At 42.3% G+C, this 23,841-nt stretch overlaps 1 protein-coding gene across 1 annotated transcript in view; it reads right to left on the reverse strand.

The window, feature by feature from the left end:
- Positions 1-23,607, reverse strand: part of Itgb1 (integrin subunit beta 1) — a 47,550-nt gene extending 23,943 nt beyond the window's left edge. Inside the window, exons 1-3 of the mRNA XM_059263779.1 lie at positions 23,421-23,607; positions 2,722-2,788; positions 720-805 (exon numbers count right to left, since the gene is read on the reverse strand). Coding sequence (XP_059119762.1) covers positions 720-805; positions 2,722-2,788 — 153 coding nt within the window. The 5' untranslated portion in view covers positions 23,421-23,607. The remainder of the gene's footprint in view (positions 1-719; positions 806-2,721; positions 2,789-23,420) is intronic.
- Between the last annotated feature and the right edge of the window lie 234 nt (positions 23,608-23,841).

The raw sequence follows: 23,841 nt of genomic DNA on the forward strand, positions 1-23,841 counted from the left end.
AATTGGTAAAGCATGAGTTATGTTCCTCATTTTCTGGAGAAGGAAGGCAAGAGCTTCCGTTAGCCTTTCCTAAATGTCCCCAACTTCACCCCCAGCATACAATTCTGAAATAAAACAAAAACTTCTCATTTTATCTTTCACCTTGTCACATCATCATGTGGTATCTGATATCTGATCAGTTAGGCCTTTTGGGTCCAAACACCCGCGTGAAGACATACACAATGACCCTAGCATAACCTCAAACTGACTCACTGTAGTTTTAGTAAGCTTTCTTTAAGGGATCACGTCAGGCAAAGTACAAAAATCTTTTAAAGGAAATAAATGCAAATCGGAAAATCCTGAACTCAGATTTGCATTTATTTCCTTTCACTGAAGCTATGTTTTGAGGTTTAAAAAGCCCACATCATTCCCAGTCAGCTCTCTCTGCCTCATACTATGGATCAAGATGTGAACTCTCAGCTACCACTCTGGTGCCTTTGAGCCCCAAATTAAATGTTTGTTTGTTTTATAAGTTGCCTTGATCATGGTGTTTTGTCACAGCAATAGAAAATTAGCAGTGTCTAGTGGGTAATGTGTCAAATAGCACAGTTCTGACCACTACACACTACTCAATAAATATTGATTCAAATGTATATCTTATCAGGTACTTCCCAAGGATAAGGCTCTGAATGTGAGACTCAAAAATCAGAGAAGAAATCAAACAGTATCAGAAACCTTACCGTATTTGTACACCACCCACAATTTGGCCCTGCTTGTATACATTCTCCACAAGATTTGGCATTTGCTTTTAAACATCTATTTTTATCTGTAAAAAAAAAAAAAAAGGCAACTTTAAAGTTTCAAATAAAAAAAAATGAATAGATCACAATTAAAGACAGAGACAGATGATATGAAGATAAACATATGTGTTAAATATGAACACTCCAATCTAGTTACTAAGCTACAGTAGCCTAGTCCAAAGAAAACCTAATGGTCTGGGATTCCCTTGACACTGAGAGTCACAAAAGGGCAGTCATCTTGTCTTTTGTATGACAGACTAGGAACCATTAGCCTAGCTATACACCAGTGGATCATTCTGTTGAATTTCAGCATCTATCATTCTGAATAGTTATAGATATCCTGGTATTCTTACACCTAGGTCAGATTTCATCTATTCCTATGACTTATAATCCCACACCCATAAGAATCTTCCCGGCTTCCACTCCACTTTTAGTATGTAAATAATTCATAGAGTCCATATTCATCTAATACAAAACCTGCTGTGGGATATCTTTCTCTATGCTGTGAATATGTGTGCCTCCCATTGGATAATAAATAAAGTTGTTTGGCCTATGGCAAGAAAGCTTACAGCCAGGCGGGAAATCCAAGCAAAGACACAGAGAGAAAAGGGAGTCGGGAGAGACTCGAGCCACCGCCCTAACTAACAAGATGCTAGCAGACCGGTAATGCCACAGCCACATGGCAAAACATAGATTAATAGGAATGGGTTGAATGAAGTTGTAAGAGCTAATTAATAATAAGACTAAGCCATGGGCCATACAGTTTGTAATTAACATAAGCCTCTGACTGATTATTTTATAAGCGGCTGTGGGACCACGGGGCCAGGTGGGACTGGAGAAACTCCAGCTACAACACTCCTTGAGTTTGCATTTCTTTGATTCAATCTAGACTGGCACACCTTTCTTGTAGTAAACACTAGTAGGACTGTCTCCAGTTTATCTTTTCTGATTAGAATATAAACTATGCTTGAATTAAAAACAAATTTAGAGATCTCCCACAATTTACTCACTAAAAGAAAATTCTTCTAACAATTTTTTTAGGTGTGGTCCTTGGGATACAAGTTTTGGGTGGTTGTAGATTTTCTGTATCCAATGTATCAAGTTTCCTATTCAGTATCTTTCATCATTTTCACATGTCCATCCTGAGGTCAGATCATTCTAATTATTCTATTTATTATGCTTTTTTGAGATTTAGACAGTAGAACCAAGCATCCATTATTCCAGATGTAGATGGTCATGATTGCCAGAGAAATGCATAATGTCTTCAGCTTGCCCCCTGCTTTTATAGATATGCTAACATTATTCAAGACTTCTTGATCACAGAACAAGAGTATCTTCTAGAAAGTAAACTGCTCCTGGGTTTTCTTTTGTTTTCTCCCTGCTCAGAACCTAGAGCTTTGACTGAACTATATCCCCAACCCTCTGGAGGGGAGTGGCTGTGTCTGGCCCAGGCTAGCCTAAAACTCATGATCCTCCTGACTGTCTCTGCTTCCCAAGTGCTGGGATTATAGGCATGTGCCCCTATGCCCCATCTAGTTTCAGTGTTTTAGATGCCAATGGACACTTACTTCATAATCCACCACTGTCCATGTTTATCTTATTTGCTTATGAATATATTACATGCCTCTGCCTTCATTCTGGTCCCCTCAGCACGCTCAGGTTCTCCCAAGTGTTGTTGTGTGTATGACATGCTGTCATCTGGGATCTCACTATCCTCACAGTGAAGTGAGGGGTGATTAAGAGATGGTGAAAACCCCTGCAGGCCTCTTGGAAACCTCTGCCCCTCACTCACAGTGACACAGCCTGCTACAAAACTTCAGGAGTACTGTGATCTAATGGAGGGTTGTTTTCCCACCCCACTCCCCCAGGAATCTAACTGACCAAAGACTATTGATACAAGATGCTGAAATAAAAATATAACAAGAAAAACAAAATTTTTTACCTGTTTGGCCAAATACAGAACAAATCAAGCTGATGAATCCAATCCAGAAGGCCAGTTGCAAATTCATCTATAACAGAAAAGTGTGTATCATTACTGAGAGAAAATGTCAGATCTATTATGTCAATCTTCCCTTCTTTCTTGTCTCCAAACTTCTCTACACTGTCATCTGCCTTTCTTCCCGAAGTACTTACCACACCTTTCACCCACATCATCCAACACTTCACACACTTGGAGAATGTGTTCCTGTCCTCTCTAAGTGAAATGTCTTAGCATTCAACTAATATCACAAAATTATACATCAAGCCAGGCGGTGGTGGTGCATGCCTTTAATCTCAGCACTTGGGAAGCAGAGGCAAGTGTATCTCTATGAGTTCGAGGCTAGCCTGGTCTACAGAGCTGGTTCCAGGACATCCAAGGCTACAAAAAAGAAACCTTGTCTCAAAGGAAATAATAATAATAATAATAATAATAATAATAATAATAATAATAATACATGTCCTAAAGGAACCAAGTTAGTATTCCTAAAAGCAGAAAGCTACGGCAGCTTATCCTGTAGATTGTCCATCCTCACACTCTCCTGGGGCTCTCAGCCCAATAGGCACATCCAGAAGCCCAGTCACCTCAAAACTGATGGTACTTTCCAGAACTGAATTAGTCATCTCCATACTGACATCTCCTCTATAGTTCTTATTTCTCCTCAAGCTAAAACACATCATATGCAAGACTCTGACTCAACTGTTTAATTTGCTTTCTTGTTATTTTTTTTCTTTTGCAAGAAAATCAACTATGCATGGAATTGGTAAAATATTAAGCTTGATTCCCTCAACTTTCCACAACAACGAAAGGCCTCACTATAGACCCAGAGTCTGTAGTGTCCTTCAGAATCTCTATGGGGGGGCGGAGGGAATGACACAACACTCAGGTATTAGTCGGTATGCTAACTAGGCAACTTCTAATCATTACCTATACTTCTTTTTTTATTTTTTTTTTTAGATTTATTTATTTATTATGTACAGTCCTCTGTCTGCATGTATGCCTGCAGGCCAAAAGAGGGTACCAGATCTCATTACAGACAGCTGTGAGCCACCATGTGGTTGCTGGGAATTGAACTCAGGACCTCTGGAAGAACAGCCAGTTCTCTTAACTGCTGAGCCAACTCTCCAGCCCATTACCTATACGGACCAATTACCTATACAGCCAATTACCTATTCGACCAATGTTTTCAGTTCCAAGATTCATTCCTAATCAAATATACTCAAAGATGGCTGAGATCAGAGACTGGTCAGCTAACACTTTAACTGTCTATTCCTCATGGACACCTCCAGTCTAGTAAACATGCATATGCATCTGCCTCAACCAGAGAATGAAAAGGGAGCAAGGAATGTTGGCATGAGCATAGTCCCAAAACCTAAGAGGCAGAGACAGGAGGATTACCATGAGTTCAAGGCCAGTATGGTCTACACAGCAAAATCACAGTCTTGAGAGACAGAAAAAGAGAGAACACCCAAGGTGGAGGCAGGAGGATCAGCAGGAGGATCAGAAGTACAAGGTCATCATCCTTCCCTACATAGCAAGTTCAAGACCTTGTCTAAAAAAGAAAAGTTCTTTAAATTCCATGTTAACACTGATTATTTCTTTTAAAGCTTTTCATCTTCAAGCCCTTATATCTCAAATAGCTCTTCCCAAACCACAGAAAACTTTCTGTTCTGGTCATAGGCCCCTTTCATATGAAGAGTAAAGACAGGCATATTACTGTGCCATGAGACATGGTCCTAATCCTGGGATGAACACTTTTGCTCCTCTGCTCATGCAGACTTCCCAGAGACATGAAAGGGGTAGCTCTAGGAGCCATCCACCTGCAATCAGGCTTACTCCAAGAAATGAGTCCTTCTTGGAGCTGACAGGTTGCTGCAGATGGCTTGGGACTGCATCCAAGTGGTGACTAAAACCTGAGTGTCACAAAAGCATGATGTTCTAAGGTTTGTCTAAGATCAATGTAATTCTCAACAACTCAAATACTGCCACTGATGACTAAGAACAGAGAACATGCCACTCCTGAGGAAGCAGATGATCACAGTATCTGCATGAGAATAAACACATTCCTTCAGGCTACTTTGATACTTGCTGATCAGCCTTGAGAAATCTTTCAAAATACCATACAAGGCAGAGAGACACACTATGATCCAATGAAAATGATGTTTCCCAATATACTGCACTTTAAGCCATTACTGTAAGCTGATAGGTCAAAGAAACTACTAAGGCCCTCTGGAAGTGTGCCAAGCCCAGAGGCAGACAAAACCAAGTTCCAGTGCTCAAGAACAGCTGAGAGAACACGGGCAGCTCTGGACACAGCTTGGAGACAGTCGTCAACTCTCCTGTAAGGGTCTGTAAGCTGGCAGAGGTGCTGCTGTTGCTTGGCGGCACCCATGAATGCTGGGTTTTAGGGACGGGAAGGAGTTAGGAATCCAACAGGTTCTGAGGACAATGACAGTAACTAGAAAGAGCATGTGCTGGGAGCCTGAGGCTGAGACCACACTTGAGAGTCACCCTGAGGGAGGCAGCACACTGGCTTCTGCATGAGGCAGAGTGGGGGAAGGCTTGAGAAAGGCTGTCCCAGTTCACCTAGGTGTCCTTCCCAAGCCTAAACCTACCCCATAACCTTGGGGTAGCAAGGCCTGCTCAGCAGGTGACCCTTATGCTGAGAAAAGGGGATTAAAGGTACCCTATCAATGGCATCTCATTGAAGACAAATCATCATCAGAGGGGACAAGAGAAAATGCCATGAGACGTGGTCCTAATCCTTGGTCTGCTTTTCTTAGACAAAGGTTGTTAACTGGTCTGGTCTGCATTTCATCTCCTGAAACTACTACAGCTGACAGATAATCCTTATCACACGTGGACTAATCCTGAAAAAGACATCTTCTCAGGCCTTATCTTAGAGTCTACAACCAAAGTTCACTTATAAACTTGACTATAAGGTACACCCTTCCCCAGACTGCTTTTGGTCAGTGTTTTATCTCAGCAACAGAAAAGTAAACAGAACAATCCTTTCCAGCCTCCATGGCAACAACTCTTCTCCCTGGACTCTACTCGCTCATTCTCTTACTGTCTGAAGGTCCTTCTTCAGATGGTCACGTCAGGCTTTGCGTCATCTCTAAAATACAAATCCCCAAGGAACAACAGTTCACAGACAAAAACACAAACAATTACAATACAGTATGATCACTTCTGTGAAGAGGATGAGTATGGATAAAGTCTCCAGACAGAGCTGCATTTCAAAATGAACCCTTTGCAATGCTGATTAGAACTTTAACAACTGTGGAGGGTTTGGAATGTTGCAAGTTCAGAAAAGCCAAATTATCTGGAGCCAACTTTTTCCCTGTAATAGTCATTTATTGCCCGATATTCTACTTAGCTTTCTATTGCTGTGTTAAAGACCATGACCAAAGCCGGGTGGTGATGGCACACCTGTTTAATCCCAGCACTTGGGAGGCAGAGGCAGGTGGATCTCTGTCCAAGGCCAGTTTGGTCTACAAAGTGAGTTCCAGGACAGACTCCAAAGCTACACAGAGAAACCCAAATAAATAAATAAAAACCAAAATAAATAAATAAAAAGACCATGACCAAAAGCAACTTAAGGAGAAAAGGGTTTATTTAGCTTACAGGTTATAGTCCATCATCAAGAACTCGACAGGGACTGAAGCAGAAACATTGGAAGAGTGCCGTTCACTGGCTTGCTCTCTGTAGCTTGCTCAGCCTGGTTTCTTATACACCCCATGATCACCTGCCCAGGGGTGGCACCCCACACACAGTGGGCTACACCTACCCACATTAATCACTAATCAAGGAAAAGCCCCCAGGTGGGGCACCAATCTGATGGGAGCATTCATCCCATTGAGATTCCCTCTTCCTAGGTATGTCTAGGTTTGTGTCAAATTGACAAAAAGCACCAGAACGCCTTCCTCTATACATGATAGTTTTGTGACCATTAGGTAAATCCTTCTGAATGGAGAAAGAGGGCACTATTATCTTTTAGAATGAATTTACTTAGCAGACTACTTCAACAAGCCCAAAAACTAAGTGTTGTATCCGTTACTTTTCTACTGTTGTAATAAAATACCATGACCAAGGCAACTTTACTTGGAGCTTAGGATTGCAGAGGGTTATAGTTCATGATGGCAAAACAGAAGTTATAATTCTTCCTATCAGACAACTGTCCTCCTTTGCGATGCTCAACTCTTTATTCAAAGGATTAAGAGGGTGATTTATCCATGTACTTTAGATTTAAAGTGTGTATGTGTATACACATAATATTGTAAGCATACACATACACACATTAAGGGTATTTTTTACCAGCACTTCCTCTCAATAACAACAAAAAGGTTTTTCAAGGTCTCTATCATAGCCTATGTAAGATACAACATTCAAAGAAAAAAAAATGGTCATTTGCTAAGAGGTGGTGGTGTACACCTTTAATCCCAACACTTGGAAGACAGAAGCAGGAAGATCTCTGTGAGTTCAAGGCTAGTCTGGTCCACAGATCAAGTTCCAGGACAGCCAAGACTACACAGAGAAACCCTGTCTTGAAAAAAAAAAGAAAGAAAAGTTAAGTTTGAACTTTTGCTGGGTGTGGGGGTGCATACCTTTAATCCCAACACTTGGGAGGCAGAAGCAGGCAGACCTCTGAGTTCCAGGCCAACCTGGTGGTCTACAGAGCAGGATCCAGGAAAGCCAGGGCTACACAGAAAAATCCTGTCTTTTTGCGGGGGGCGGAGGGGATATGGATCATAATGGCTAGTAGATTTTGATGATATAATTAATCTAGATTTTTTTTTTTTTTCTTAATGGCTTTACCAGGTGTCTGATTTGCTTCCTGTTGCTATGACAAAACACTGACCAAAACCAATCTGGGGAGGAAGGGTTGGCTTACATTTCCAGGTCCAACCCTGGAGGAAGTCAGCACAGGAGCTCACTCATATGGGAACCTGGAGGTAGGAACTGAAGTAGAACCAGAGCTAGGCTGCTTCCTCTCGCTTGCTCAGCTAACTTTCTTATGTAGCCCAGGTTTACTAACCTAAGGATAGCACAGTAGACAGTGGGCTGGGCCCACCTACATCAGTTAGCAATCAAGAAAGTGCCCTGAAACACACCCAAAAGCTAATCCGATGGAGCATATTCCTGATTGAAGTTCCCTCTTTCCAGATGACTCTAGGTTTATGTCAAGTTGACAGCTGAAGCTATGACACCAACCATTCCTCTCCCCTGAAGACTGCTCACCTGCCTACTAATCAACTTGATCTACATCAGATTCTATCAAGCCTTTCCTAAAGATGGGAAATGTGAATAATATTTAATAAATAAAATGTGGCTACCACATATACAAAATGTGATGCCTGCCCAAGAAGAGGAACTGTAAGTCATAGACTCCAAAAGAAACTGCACTTCAAACTGAATCATCTGTGAGGCTGATTAACTGATTAGAACTTCAGTGACTACGGAGAGTCTGGAATGCTGCAAGTTCAGAGCCAAAGTATCTTGTGCCATCTTTAGCCCTCTTAACAGCATCTATCGCCCTTATGGTGGTTTGCTGCAGAAATGCCCCCCACAGGCTCAGGACACTTGGACCCCACATGGTGGAAATGTTAAGGAACTTTTAGTCTTGCTGGAGAAAATGCATCACTGAGGGAGGGCTTTGAGATTGAAAGACTTCCACCACTTCCGGTTCACTCTCAGCTTCGTGTTTGTGGTTGAGGATATAAGTTCTCAGCTTTTTTATTCAAACTACCATGCCTACTATTTACTGCCATGCCGCTCTGGCTTGATGACTCTTACTCTCCTGAAACCATGAGCCAAAACAAACTCTTCCTTAACTTATATTGGTCATGGCATTTTATCACAGCAACAGCAAAGTAACCGCTACAGTCCTCCAAAGTTATCTTTTAGAATGTATTGACTTAGCAGATGACTAGCTTCCACCAACTCAAAAGCTAGAAGAATCACCAGCTAGCATCTGAGGCCAGCTGAGATTTCCCTGCTTTGCTATAACCCATCTCTCTAATGTTTCAACCACTATACTTTGAAACTATCTTGATTTATGGTTTTCTTTGTTCTGTTACATAAAACTATTATCACACTGGAACATAGAATCCAGAATAACCTAAAATCTATGTTCCCAGGTCATGGTCACTTGTATTTGATTAGAATACACTATCCTTTTTGAGGTAAAAGTTATGTTTTACATCAACACAGGACATGATGCACAGAGCACAGGTAACTGTCTAACTACATGGAGATGGCAGGGTTTCAGCTAGAATGGAGGCTAAGGGAGATGTGCAGAAGATGAATGGTGAGAAGACATTTCAGCAAGCCTGCACATGCAATGCTGGGAGGCCTGGGGAAAATCCATACAATCTTTTCCCAATATTAGGTCTAAGCATGTATGCTGGGATGTCTCCCTTACACTGGAATTGTCACTTTTTCTCCATGTATTTATGGTTTGTTGTTACATGTTGTTGGTGAGATTATTTATTTTTATTTATTTTTTTATTTTTTTTTTCCGGAGCTGAGGACCAAACTCAGGGCCTTGTGCTTGCTAGGCATGCGCTCTACCACTGAGCTAAATCCCCAACCCCACTATTATTTTATTTTTAAAGGTTGTCTTAGGGTTTCTATTGCTGTGAAGAGACACTATGATCACAGAAACTCCTATAAAAGAAGGAATTTAATTTGGACTTGCATACAGGTTCAGGGGTTTAGTCCGTTTTCATCATGGTGAGATTGGTGACACACAGACAGACATGGCGCTGGAGAGGTAGCAGAGTTCCACATCTGGATCAGCAGGCAGCAGGAAGAGAATGACACTGGGCCTGGCTTAAGCTTGAGCTCATGAAACCTCAAAGCCCACCCTCAATGACACACTTCCTCCAACAAGGCCACACCTACTGCAACAAGGCCACACCTCCTAATTGTGCCACTCCCTAGAAGCCTATGAGGGGCATTTTCATTCAAACCACCACAAGTCTTTACCATAAACATACATTGTATTTTAAAATCTGAAAGTACTTGAGAGTTGAATTAGGAGCTGACAATAGCAGGAACTGAGTAAGAGCAACCATGCAGGCAGGAGCCAGATTACAAGAGGATAAACTCTGTTTACTGTCATAGAAGACAAACAGAAAAACCTGGGATAAGATAGAACATGATTATATAAACACAGCAGGAAATTAGTCAGGACCAGGATGGGGGCAATATAGATGCGTCACAGACAGGCAGAGTTTACTACACAGTACAGGTATGTGGTGCATCCTGCCTATAATCCCAACACTCAGAAAAATTGAGGCAAGAAGAATGCGAATCAAAGGCCAGCACAGAATATATGGTGAGTCTGTAAGTTAAAAAGTACAATGTGTCCAAATGTATACAATAACAATAGAGGAAACACAAGCAAGTCTACAACTAGGTGGTTACTTACAGGCTCTGATATTTGCTTAGTTAAGGAAAGTGGGAGAAAGAAGACTTCACTTCTAAAATAACTGGGTCAACAATGGGAACAGAGCTGGGGGAGGAAGTGATACACTTGTTTTAGAAATGTGGAATGTAAAAGGTCTAGATGACCTAGGAAAGCAACCTCTAGGGAGGAAAGACACAGATACAGATCTCAGGAGATAGGTTGTGTTGTGGAATATTACTTTAACTAGGCAAAGATGTGTTACATTTGTTTATGCTGCATTTAACTATGTAAAGATGTGTTGCTGTTTCCCCTTGCCTGCCTAGAGCACCTGATGGTCTAATCAAAAGCTGAATGGCCAATAGCTTGGCAGTACAGGGACAGGCAGGGCTGGTGGACAGAGAGAATAAGTAGGAGAAGAAATCTAGGCTTGAGACCAAGAGAGAATGAGGAAGAAAGAGAGGGAGATGCCCAGGGCCAGCTGCCAGACAGCCGCCAGCCATAGACAAGAGGCAGTGAAAGTAGGGCACACAGAAAGAAAAGTAAAAGGTCCCAAGGCAAAGCACAGAGGAAGAGAAACAGGTCAATTTAAGTTATAGGAGCTAGTGGGACAAGTATAAGTTAGGCGGAGCATTCACAGTTAATAGTAAGTCTCCTTGTCATGATTTGGGAGCTGGTTGGAGGCCAAAAGAAAGCCTGCTACAAGGTTGGGTTAGATAGTCACACTAGAGATCCTCATGCAGGTGGTAACTGAAATTATGATGAAATGAAAACCCAGGAAAAAGGGGGGGGGGGGCTGAGGGCAGACTTAAAGGGGCAAAGACATGGAAAGGGAAGAGACAGAAGATAAAGCAGGCCTCCCTGCAGCAGAGCAGTCACTCAGACTATATGAATGGACCACCCTGAATATGGGCATTAGTCTTTGCCACAGCAGAGCCACTGCTCCATCAATTCCTTCTCAAGTTGGAAACCAAGACAACTGAGGACACAGGAAATGGTCAATAGCATTATGGAGCAGAGCTATGGGCCCAGCAGCCACTGTACACCCTAATTTATAAAGGCACATTCTGACATTTTGCTCATCTGTAACTACTTTAATCCCTGATCTTCCCCAATGATCTGGGGCCCCAAGAGAACAAGATCTTAGTGTCTTATCCACAGATGCAGCACCAGAAGGACTTGGCTCAAAGATAATGCTCAACCTGAATGTCCCCACCCTGAGGACTACCTTTCATGGTACCAAAAGGCACCATGCAAGCTTCCAAAAGAGGGAGGCAACCAACAGTCCTACCCAGCTATGGTGCCTAAGAAACATAACAATAACCAGCATGGCACAGTAACTCCAGCACAGTAGTGGCATACATACCTTGGCAGTAACCAGCAGCTCTCTAATTGAACTTAACACTTCAACAAGAGGGAAACCATGCCTAGCACAGGAAACCAAGCAAACTACTCAGTCCTAGTGAAGTCATTCACTAGCACAGAGTTATTGGAGAACTTACAACCTCTAATTTACTAAACCTACATAACTCCTACGAACAATCTATAAACATCTGTCCTTACACCCACAGATAAGTGTAGTCTTCACCCCTCACCAAGGAAACTTCTACACTTCTGAGACCACTACAGAAAACAAAACAAAATATAGAGTTGCAGAGCCCAGTCTCAATGGATACATCTACAAAACACTCACACATAAAGTTCAAGGACCATGGAGGAAGAGACAGCAGAAAGAGAGTAAGAGCCAGAATATCAGAGTTGCTGTCAGACTGTGTCTCCTAGTAACATCAAAAGCTACACACATGAAGCCTCTCCAACATGCATGCTCAAGCATGAGCTGAACAAGGATGACACCAATGGACATGCCAAACTGGATGGAGAAAATCCCAGAACTACAAGCAAGTGAGGAAAGCTGGGAGCAGGAGAGATGGTCTTCCCCAAGGAAGGGCACATCCATTGGCTGTTCAGTGCCAAACAATCAGTCCTGAATATACATACATGTAACATTATACAGGTTGGACAGGTTATATTTAGGAATATATATATATATTATACACATATGTATGCAATAATAATCAATAAAAAGAAGCCATGAATTTGAAGGAGAGCGAAAAGGGATATATGGGAGGGTTTGGAGGAAGGGGAAAATGCTGTAATTATATTATAATATTGAAGAAAAGATAATGCTCAAAATGTTTTGCTGGACTATATCAAATTATATGACCTTGTTCTCTGACATTATTCATGAACTCAGAAAGAAATGAGACCATCTCCGTTTTACAGATGAGGAATCCAAACCCCAGAGAGGTTAAATAACTACATAGATAGAACTGTCACCTGACCGCCTGGACTCAGAAGCTATGACCTGACTCTGTGCTTCATGAAGTATAATCTTTGAAGACCTACTTAGCTACTATTTTAAAAGAATGAACATCCGTCTAGAGTTAGAACTGATTCAGAGCACACAAATGGAAAAAGCTTATGATGTTGTTCTATGAGTTTATTTATTAAACATTCAAAGTGAATGGAAGCCAACATGTTATTTTCATCTCCAAACAGATAGCAGGTTTTGTATCCTGTTCCCACAAAAACATCTCAAGCTTAGATTTTTTTAACCATATTCAATTTTATCTAAGGTGGCATAATTCATTCCTGAGCAAAACATTAAGGATAGCTTACAAATAATCCATTTAGTAAGAATCAGCCCACATTTATGCAACTGTTTTATTCTTTGGAGTACACTTCTCTTTATTCAAAATTAAGCCTTTCTGACTCTTTAAACACTATTTACTAAATTTTTAATAAAATGTAAATAACTCAGTTGGTATTTCCTTTTACTTTTTTTTAAAGACAGGGTCTCACTATGCAGCCTGGAACTCTCTGTGTAGATCAGGCTGGCCTCAGACTCATAGAGATCTGTTTTCTTTTGCCTCCCAAGGTCTGGGGTTAAAGATGTACACTCCTTTTATATCTACAAATGAAATCTTTTAAAGCTTGACATATACAGACTGAGTACCCCTTATTCAAACTGCATGGGGTCCAAAAGTGTTGGCCTTTTTTCAGACGTTGAAATAGCTGCATAGTGAAATATCTTAGAAATATCCTGTAGCTTGCTTTGTAGGGCCTAAACATAAAACCCCTTATGCTTAACATGTGCCTTACACACATGCCTGACGGTAGTTCTGTTGAGTAGTACGTGTACCTGCATACCACTGACCCCTTAAGGGACACTAGGTGCAGAACTTGCCATTTGTGCCATGATGACATTCAGAGATTTTCATCTTGGACCATTAAAGATGTTCAGATGAAGGATGCTCAACCCATACTACCTTTGTAGAAATTCATTATTCTTTTGGGAAAAATTACTTTAAAAATAAGGAAATATCTCAGTCAGCAAAGTTACTTGCTGTGTGTATGAGGACCTCAATTCAAATTCCTGGAGCCCATGTAAAAAGCTGCCTATCAACAGTGTGTGCCCATAATCCTAACATGGGGAGTGGGCAGGCAGAGACAAGGGGATCCCGGGGGGTTGCTGTTTAGGCAACACAGCCAAACCTGAGCTCCAAGTTCAGTGAGAGATCCTGTCTCTACAGAATAAGGTAGAGAACAATTGAAGAAAATACCCTCTGTCAACCTGTGGCCTCCACAGGTATATGTAAACCAAGTCATACAAAATGAAGTACCCAACAGCTAGAGATGAAATTCAGTGATAAAGCACTAGCGTGGCATGCGCAAGACGCTGTATTCAATCCCCACTATAACAAACAAGTATCCACCAGATTATTTTTTACAAGAATATATTTGTGTAATATGGATACATCTGCACTGTTTCCAACGAATTAACCAAGGGAGAAAACAGTGCATACCTAGTGTATGCTGGGCTCATAAATAAAAAGGCCCCAAAAACAAAACCTCAGGCCAAATCCCAAAGCCCAAGCAAGGTCTTAACAAAATTAGATTTCCAATAAGAAAGGCTAAAGATTTACATCATTCTAATACTTCCTTTGTTATATCATAGCATTTTTAAACGTTTTTACCTTAACAGTAGAAAATATGCTACTTATATTTAGGTATATCATAAATATGCCCTAAATGCTTTATCACCATTCCCTGTATCTGCTTTTTAACGAGGGCAAAAGAGCTGGGCATCTTTAACCCCAGTGTCGGGAAGCAGAGGCACATGAATCTCTGAGTTTGAGGTCAACCTGGACTACATAAGGAGTTCCAGACCAGCTAGAGCTACACAGGGAGGCACTATCTCTCCAAAATAAACAAATAAATGATGGATGGATGGATGGATGGATGGATGGAGGGGAGGGAAATAAATAGGTCAATAAGAGATTTTAATACATAAAAATCAGTATTCAAGAAAAATAACATAGGAAACTAAAAGACTCTAGGAATTAACAAATGGCTCCTTCTACTGTCACTCATGAGCAATAATAAAACAGAAAGACCTTGAAAAGAAGAAACTAACCTTTTGAGCTCTGCATCATCTGAGGGTGAGATATAGAGATGAAGTCAGATCCTGGCGAGATCACCTTTCTCTTACAGGAAGAACAATTAATACTCAACTTTTTCTATCTAACAGGAAGAGGTGTGGTGATGACTAGTCAGTCATTGGCCCAAATATTAATAACAAGAACAAATTAAATATTAACAAAATTTAGCAAGAAGAGCCAGGTGTGGTGGCACACACCTTTAATTCCAGCACTCAGGAGGCAGAAGCAAGTGGATCTCTGTGAGTTTGAGACCAGCCTGTTCTACAAAGCAAGCGCCAAGACAGCCAGAACTACAAAGAGAAACCCATTCCCAAACAAGCAAACAAAAAATTATCAAAAAGCACACAGAAGAAGAAAACAAGGATAGAAAAAAGGGGCTAAGTAATCCAAAATGGGAATACTGGTAGCACCTCACTGTAGCCTGCTGCCCTACAAGTACACAATAGTCTCAATAGACAGCCTCCTAAAAACCAGCCACAACTCTACCCTGACTGCAGAAAAAAGACTTCTGAAGCACTCAATGAAAACCCTTTCTAACCAATAAAACATTTGTCTGAGCCTAATAAACTCTAACAATGAAGGCTGTTGTGTGCGGCTGAGCTAAGGGGATTTCTGTAGTTTGAGGCTAGTTTGTTCTATACAGTGAGTTCCGGGTTGGTTACACTACAATATAAGGAGGAGGAGGAGGAAGAGGAGGAGGAGGAGGAGGAGGAGGAGGAGGAGGAGGAGGAGGAGGAGAATAGTAATAATAATAATAATAGTATGTGTTTGATCCAAAGCTCACAAAGGAATCTGAAAACAGTTCACTCACAACACAAATAGATGCCTTAAGAAACAAGTACAAGCTGAAATACACAATTAGTAATGATTCCACCGTCCCAAGGAAAATGAGAGTAGACATCCGCTTCTGAAATCATCAACTCCAGGAATATGATCAACAAAACAAGATCAAACCTGAGATGTCCCCCAAAACAGAAGCCAGCAAAGGAAAGGAAGCGCAAACGCGCCGGTGTGCTGATGGTGTGCTGACTCAACAGACAACTGACATCCCTCCCCACCATCCTCACCCAAAAGGGCAGCCCCATGTTGGATAGCTCAGTTCAAATCAGACACTAAAAGTAAACCCACTGACTGCCAAAGGATGGACTTTGAAAATAAAACATTTTAAGCAGAGCTATTATGCCAAAATATGAACAGACAGTCCACAGGAAGAGAAAGACTGCCTTCCTTCCCAGCCCCATCTGCCACCAAGACTCTATTACCTAGCAAGTGAGACTTTCCAAACTAACCTAGTAAGCTGTCCTTTATACTTTCTATATATGCACATTTTCCTTCTTTCTGCTTTGTTGTTGTTATTGTTTTGTTTTTCCCTATGAATGAGGAAAACATGAATTATCAAATGTTTCAGTTGGCAAAATTTATTTTTGTTCCGAAATGTAAGTGTGAAGAGATCTTGACAAAATTTAACTACCTGAGGGCTGGAGAGAAAGGCTCAGTGCTTAAGAGCACTTGTTGCTCTTGCAGAGAACTCAGGTCCTGTTCCCAGCATCCCAGCATCCCAGCATCCACACCTGGTAGCTTAAGACCATCTATAATTCCAGGACCAGGAGAACCCAACGCCCTCTTCTAGCCTCTGCTGGCAGCAACATACACGTGGTACACATGCACACATGCAGACCCATAAACATAAAAATAAATAAATCTTTAAAAAAGAAAGTTAACTACCTGTCAGTGGTAACAACAGCATTTTCATTCTATGTGTAATTCAATTAGAAAGAATTTCAATTCAATACATTTCTACATTGCATAATCTAGCTACTGGTTTAAACAGATTATTCCATAATTTTTTCTTGATCAAATTCATTCTGACCATCACCTTTTATCCTATCTTCTTTCTCTCTCCCTGCAGTGGATGGAGCAAGCACAACTGAGACATACTCTATGCAGCAAGTGTTCAAAACCAAATGACAGAAATCACTTCATTTCTCACATTACTCAAGAGCAGGCTGGGAATGAGTAACACCTATTTCAGAATTTTGGAAAGGATAAGCATGACCCTGACGGAAAAGTTTTAGCAACAAGTATCTTTGCACTGATTTTCTTATTGCTGCCAAGTATTTAGTGATCATAGGAGGAAAACAAAACAAAACAAAAAAAAAAAAAACTGAAGCTGGGTGGTAGTGGTGCATGCCTTTAATCCCAGCACTTGGGAGGCAGAGCCAGGTGGATCTCAGTGAGTTTGAGGCCAGCCTGGGCTACAGAGTGAGTTCCAGGACAGGCTCCAAAGCTATACAGAGAAACCCTGTCTCGAAAAAAAAAAAAAAAAAAAAAAGATGAAAAAAAACATTTTCACCCCTCCACTGAAACTACATTCCTTAAGCAAATGCAATGTGAATTTTCTACCTTTATGACTTTTACTTATTTTTTGTTTTGTTTTATTTTATTTGGGCCATTAATCTTCAACAGCCACAATAAACAGAATTTATTCTTTTCTTTAAAAAACAATCTTTTTTTTTTTTTTTTTTTTTTGGTTTTTCGAGACAGGGTTTCTCTGTGTAGCTTTGTGCCTTTCCTGGAACTCACTTGGTAGTCCAGGCTGGCCTCGAACTCACAGAGATCCGCCTGGCTCTGCCTCCCGAGTGCTGGGATTAAAGGCGTGCGCCACCACCGCCCGGCTTAAAAAACAATCTTAATGTTGCCTCCGGCTTAAAAAACAATCTTAATGTTGCCTAGCACAGAAAAAAAATGGCCAACTTCCAGTGACACTCAATAATGTGTTGTTATTTTTACTATATTTTAACTAATTGCATTCATGCATGTGTCATACCTTGAAAAGAACTCAGGCCTTTGTTTTACGTTTCTATGATATACACACAGTCACATGCAAGTAACATTTGTCAAATTAGGCAGGACTCTGCCTCCCAGCTACACTGTCTTTTGGTCTCTTTTAAACACATCATTTATGTCATCCATACCTTAGCTCAGCCCATTCCTCAGTTAGACCTCATCTTCTCCACCAAACCTTCCAAAACCACCTAAGCCACGGCTGACCTTTTAGTCAAAAACCGAGAGTATCATCTGGCATGGTACACTGACTGTATAAACAACTCTTTGGTTTTGTCATGCTTTCCTGAGTGGAACAGAACTGTCCCAACTAGGGAATTCACTCAAAATCAAAGACATGCAGACCTCTTGATTTGCACTCACTGAGTACAATGCTCTCAGTCTCAGTACACTAAAATGCACAAGTAAAGACACCCAGACAAACGGCTGCTCGCAATAGATTTGACTAATCAGCCCTGGCAGATTCCTCCCAGGATCATCTGCACCACAGTTACACTTTCTTATGGTTGCCCGGGGCTGGAGATGGCTCAACAGTCGAGATCACTGCTGCTCTTCCAGACAACCCAAGTTCAGTTCCGAGTTCACATCAGGTGGCTCACAACCATCTGTAACTCCAGCTCCAGGGAATCTAAAGCCTCTGGCCTCTCTCTGAAGGAGCTCGCACTCATGTGTACAAATTCATATGCAGACACACACATCTACATAGAATTAAAAATAATTTTTAAAAAATTTAAAGAAAATGGTTTCTCATGAAAGAACAAAAAACTGTATTCTGCAGTGCTTCGATCAGTCAACAACTACCTCTCATCTCAGAGTGAGAGCAGAGTGCAGATGTGAAACCAAAGCCTTCAGGAGTGCTGCACCAACGTCACAGAAATCCAGGGCAGAGACTTCTCTGAACCCAGGTTTCCCAGGGAGAAGCCTCTCCTAAGTCAAACTGGGGCTCTGGTCACTGCTCTGGGGAAGGGATGTAGAAATAGGATAGTTGGGGCTGGAGAGATGGCTCAGAGGTTAAGAGCACTGGTTGTTCTTCCAGTGGTCATGAGTTCAATTCCCAGCAACCACATGGTGGCTCACAACCATCTGTAATGAGATCTGGTGCCCTTTTCTGGTACACAGGCATACATGCAGGCAGAATACTGTATATATAATAAAAAAATCTTTATAAAAAAAAAAGGAAATAGGATAGCCTTTAATTTAAACACGCTAATTGTTGGAACACCCCACAAATCCCTATATACTCTCTAAAATGGCTGGCAAAGGAAGCAAAAGTTCAGAGAAGAAACTGGGAGAGTGAACTGCTTTCCCTATTCCTCTTCCCCCAGCCACCCCAAAGAGTCCCGATTCCCTCTCAGGGGCCCCTTTCCTACTCTACACTCTGGTGCTTTTATCCGCAGCCTACACTGTCAACCAGTATTGGCAGATGAATAATTCCCAGTCCCAAACTACATACCTCTACCTATGCCCTGGGGTCACCTCTAAAAAGCTCAGCATTGTAGAGCCTACCCTCCTGTGGTCCACTGTGTCCCTGGGCAAAGGCACCCCTAGCCATTGCCCTTTCTGTTTCTGTCAACATGAACCCATCTCACCAATTCTCCGTCCTAAACAGTGTAATTCTTGTTTCCCCACCTGCGACCACTTGGGATCGCTAAGTTTTCAATCTTCCTTTGTCACCAAAAAAAATTAGGAGTATCTACATGCCCATTAAATTAAAATACACCTATTTCTATAGCAATACAATAACACAATCAAACACTTTGAACATTTAGAAGCTATAAACAGATTGTCTAAAATGTTCTTCCTTACAGTCCAATGAGTCATTTTGCATATCCCTGGGGTTAAAAACCTGTATTTTGAAGCCTTGGTATAATGAGACTGGTCCTGTAAGAAATGTATGTATACATACCCATATATTCTTATATTTATAAAAATTCTTACAATATATAATATGCACATGCATGTATATCATACAGATATGCATGCGTGTATGTCTGTGTACTGGCTGGTTCTGTGTGTCAACTTGACACAAGCTCGAGTCAGAGAGGAAGGAGCCTCAGTTGAGGAAAGGCCTCCAAGAGATCTAGCTGTAAGGCATTTTACCAATTAGTGATCAGTGGTGAAGGGCCCAGCCCATGGTGGGTGGTATCATCCCTGGGCTGATGGTCCTGGGTTCTGTAAGAAAGCAGGCTGAGCAAGCCATGGGAAGCAAGCTAGTAAGGAGCACCCCTTCATGGTTTCTATATCAGCTCCTGCCTCCAGCTTCCTGCCCTGTTTGAGTTCCTGTCCTGACTTCCTTCCATAATTAGCAGCAATATGGAAGTGTAAGCCAAATAAACCCTTTCCTCCCCTACTTGCTTTTTGGTCATGGTGTTTAGTCACAGCAATTGAAACTCCATCTAAGACAGTCTGCTTACATGTAAATTTCAAAGAGCCTCTTTTCTCATGTACACATTTCATGATCATATGCATTGGTAAAGATAATTATTATCTTCTAAAGCCACACACCAAAAGTAAAGTTTTCGAACTGTGTGAAATTTACAAAGTACAGCTTTGTTCTTTTTCATGCAGCTCCTGAAAGTGAGGTACACTGCTCTTCTCACCTCAAATTTCAAAGAGCCTCTTTTCTCATGTACACATTTCATGATCATATGCATTGGTAAAGATAATTATTATCTTCTAAAGCCACACACCAAAAGTAAAGTTTTCGAACTGTGTGAAATTTACAAAGTACAGCTTTGTTCTTTTTCATGCAGCTCCTGAAAGCGAGGTACACTGCTCTTCTCACCTCCCTACTGCAGTCTCTAACCTGTCAGTATTCCGTGGACTGTCCCTTAACCTCCGCGCTTTCTGACACTGGATATTGCTACCACTCCAGATCTGATCCAGAAAACTCACTTACTCTTTCCTCCCCTTATCCTCACATCCTTGACTACCACCTAATTGACACACAATAAACAAACTCTGAAAACATATAACTAAAGTCACGATAAATAGTAATATAACAGAAAACACGAATATAATCATTCTCAAACTCACTAATGTGCAGATAAATGGTAAATGCTTATTTTAACATATTCACAGAATATAATCGTGGATCCCACCCACAACGAATCTTCAAATCAGCTGGGCTTCTTACACATCAAGAATTTTACATTTAAATCATGAGGGAAAAAAAATCCTCTGAAACTCTCACCAGTCAAAACATGTTTATCTCACCACTCTGGCAGCATAGTTAAGAGCAAGACATTCACAGAACACTAGTAAAAATATTTTCTTCAGACAACATGCTGTGTTATACACCTCCCTCTCCGCCCATAAGCCAGGGCTGGTTTTATTAACAAAAAGCCAAATAGTAAAGGAATTACATTAGGCAGCAAGCATTCTGGACAAACTTATTAATTTTCAAGATAATCTGTCAAACCAATTAATTTTCCTTGTAATAAATAGTGATGAGAGGTGATGAGACACAGAACTACATTTAATCAACACAGAACTACATTTTCATTTCAGTGATGTTGATTAAGGACAGATTCAAATTAGGCTGATCAGAAAATTAAAAAGACAGTTGGCAGGTGCTGTTAAAAGCACTAAATCCAGGGCCCAGTGGTGGTGAAGAATGCCTCTGATCCCAGCACTAGGGAAGCAGAGGCAGGTGGATCTCTGAGACTTGTTCAAGGCCAGCCTGGTCTACAGAGCAAGTTCCAGGATAGCCAAGTCTACACAAAGAAACCCTGTCTTGAAAACCCCCAAAAAAAAAAGAAAAAAAAAAAAGCACTAAATCTGTGCTTTTTCAACTTTGTTAATTCTGTACTTGTACTCTGCATGTACAGAATTCTGAAGATTAAAGTGGAGGGGGGCTGGAAAAACAGATGCTCCATGGTTAAGAGCACTAGCTGCTATTCCAGAGGGCCTGGTTCTGTTCCTAGTACCCACAAAGTGACTGAGAACCATCTGTGGTCCAGGTCCAGGGGATCTGACTCCCTCTCCTGTCCTCCACAGGTGCTGCAACGCCCAGGGCAAACTTCCATGCAAGCAAACGCCCACCCACATAAAATTGAAAACTTTTAAAAAGGTAACAACCTGGGCCAATGAGATGGCCCAGGACATGAAAGCGTTTTCCCGAGCCAGGCAATCTGAATTCAATCCCTGGAATCCATGTTTGGTGGACAAAAAAGAACAAATCTCACAAATGTATCCTCTGACCTCCACCCCTGAGTGTCACTACACCCCCACACAAAAATAATTATAAATTAAAGAAACCATCTCAGTGCACAACTTCACATCCTTTTAAAAAGACTTCCACAACACAGATTCTTCTACAGTAGTCCTGTGAATTCAATACAGATAAGCTAGAATTTGCCTTCTACTCACATAAGAAACTGTCATTCCAGTGTGTTCTACTCTCCCCAAGTGCTTTTATATACCACATTACCAGCGTTTCATCTGTTTTACATTTGTCATTCTATCATCTTCAATCATTTATCCTTGATGAATCACAATCACTCATAAACATGAATATCATACTGAGATTAAGTCATAATCACTCGTAAATAAATATATAATATGTTCTAAATATGAATATATAATATATAAATACGAGTAACATAATCGCTCATAAATATGAATATCATACGGAAAGTCTTCCCTTCTGGCCTTAGTGTACATAGATGTGTAATAGTTAACTTTCAACTGAAATTTCTTAGCCTTTCCCACAGGTTATCTAGATATGACCTATTGCAATGGCTGTGTGTGGGTTAAAAAAGAACTCTAACCAAAATTCATCTAACATTTATTTCTGTACTCTGTGAGCACCAACAACAAAAATAAAAAAAATAAAAATAAACTTAGTCATACTACCCTCTTCATATCCACGCGGAATAGCTGAGCCAGGAAACCTTCCTAATGTTACCAAAACATTCTAAGAAGTTTGTAGACCTTTTTAATGTACCAAGGAACAACGAAAAGGAACCAGTGCACACGGAGCATTATTGTCTAAGCTTGAGGTTTTACATTTTACTTACTGTGTCTTGTATTTTTTTTTTTTAAGTCCACACTGGCACTACTCTGGAATCCTTTTGTCCTATACCATGCCTACTTTATTTTACATTAGGTGAGGAGGTTACTTCAAGTTCAAGCATGGGCTCTGGAGGTGAACCCATGAACTCTCCCAACTACTTAAAACTCCTGCACGCACCTCAGTTTCTGCATTTGCAAAAGGAGATAAGCAGTCCCGATACCACCACGGATCGGGGTCTCTGCAGTGAGGTCAGTACATGGAAGCTGGGTCTGACCCTGTCACTAGTATCACCATTATTACTATCATTAGTGCGGGAGCTCCTTCTCTCTTTTACAGACGAGGAAACGGAAACAGTACAATTTATTTACTCATTTTTACCACCGAGTGCTAGGTTTCAAATTAAAAGTTCAAATTCACTGTGGCGTTCGGGATCAGGGCGGTCATGAGCCCAGCCTGTCACTAGGAGGCATGAGAAAGGGTAGGCAGCCACACGACACGAGGCTCCGGGCGGGCACCGCCTCGCGGACCTCGGACGCCGCGGCCTGGTTCCCGGGGTCCCGCGCCGCGCTCGCTCGGGAAAGGCGCCCGCTGGGGGGCCCGGCGGGCAGAACCCCGCAGGGGTCCCTGGGCACCGCCACCCCGGTCCTAGCCACCCTTGCCCCGCCACGCCCCGGGGTGACAGGCGGGGCTCGCGACCCTCCCTCCGAGAGACCCTCCCTTAGGCAAGGCCGGGCGGGGCGGAGAGCTGCAGCCGGACGTGGCGGCGAGCGGCCGAGTCCCCGAGACCGGACTCCGCCCGGCCCAGGCCGCGATGAGACACGCCGGGCCAGCCCTGGCTGCCCGGAGCCCACGCCCGCACGTCCGCCTGTCCGCCCGCCCGCGGCCTTACCTTTCCGCAGCGCCCGCCCGGCACGCGCGCGGCCCGGGCTCCGCCGCGTTCCGCCTCTCGGGGGGTCTCGGGCGGGTGTCGGCGGGCCTCGGCCCTTCGGAGGGTCTCGGGCCGGTGTCGGAGGGGTTCGGCTTCTCGGATGGTCTCGGGCGGTGTCGGCGGGGCTCGGCCGCTCCGGCGGGTCTCCGCGGCTCTTCAGCGCGTGGGCGGAGTCTCGGCCCGCCGACTCCCTCAGGAAGCCGGCCCGGCCCCGCCCCCGCCGCGGAGATCCTTCTCCCAGGCCGGCCGCCAGGCCTTTCTCTCCCTCCGGAAACGCATTCCTCCGCGCCGCGTCAGCCGCGCCCGGAGGAGGGGGAGGAGGCAGGAAGAAGGGAGGTGGGGCTGGGTGCAGACAAAGGAGCCCGGCCGCCTGGCCCTCTCT

Source organism: Peromyscus eremicus, chromosome 5 (assembly GCF_949786415.1).
Source record: "Peromyscus eremicus chromosome 5, PerEre_H2_v1, whole genome shotgun sequence".
Taxonomy (NCBI): Eukaryota; Metazoa; Chordata; class Mammalia; order Rodentia; family Cricetidae; genus Peromyscus; species Peromyscus eremicus.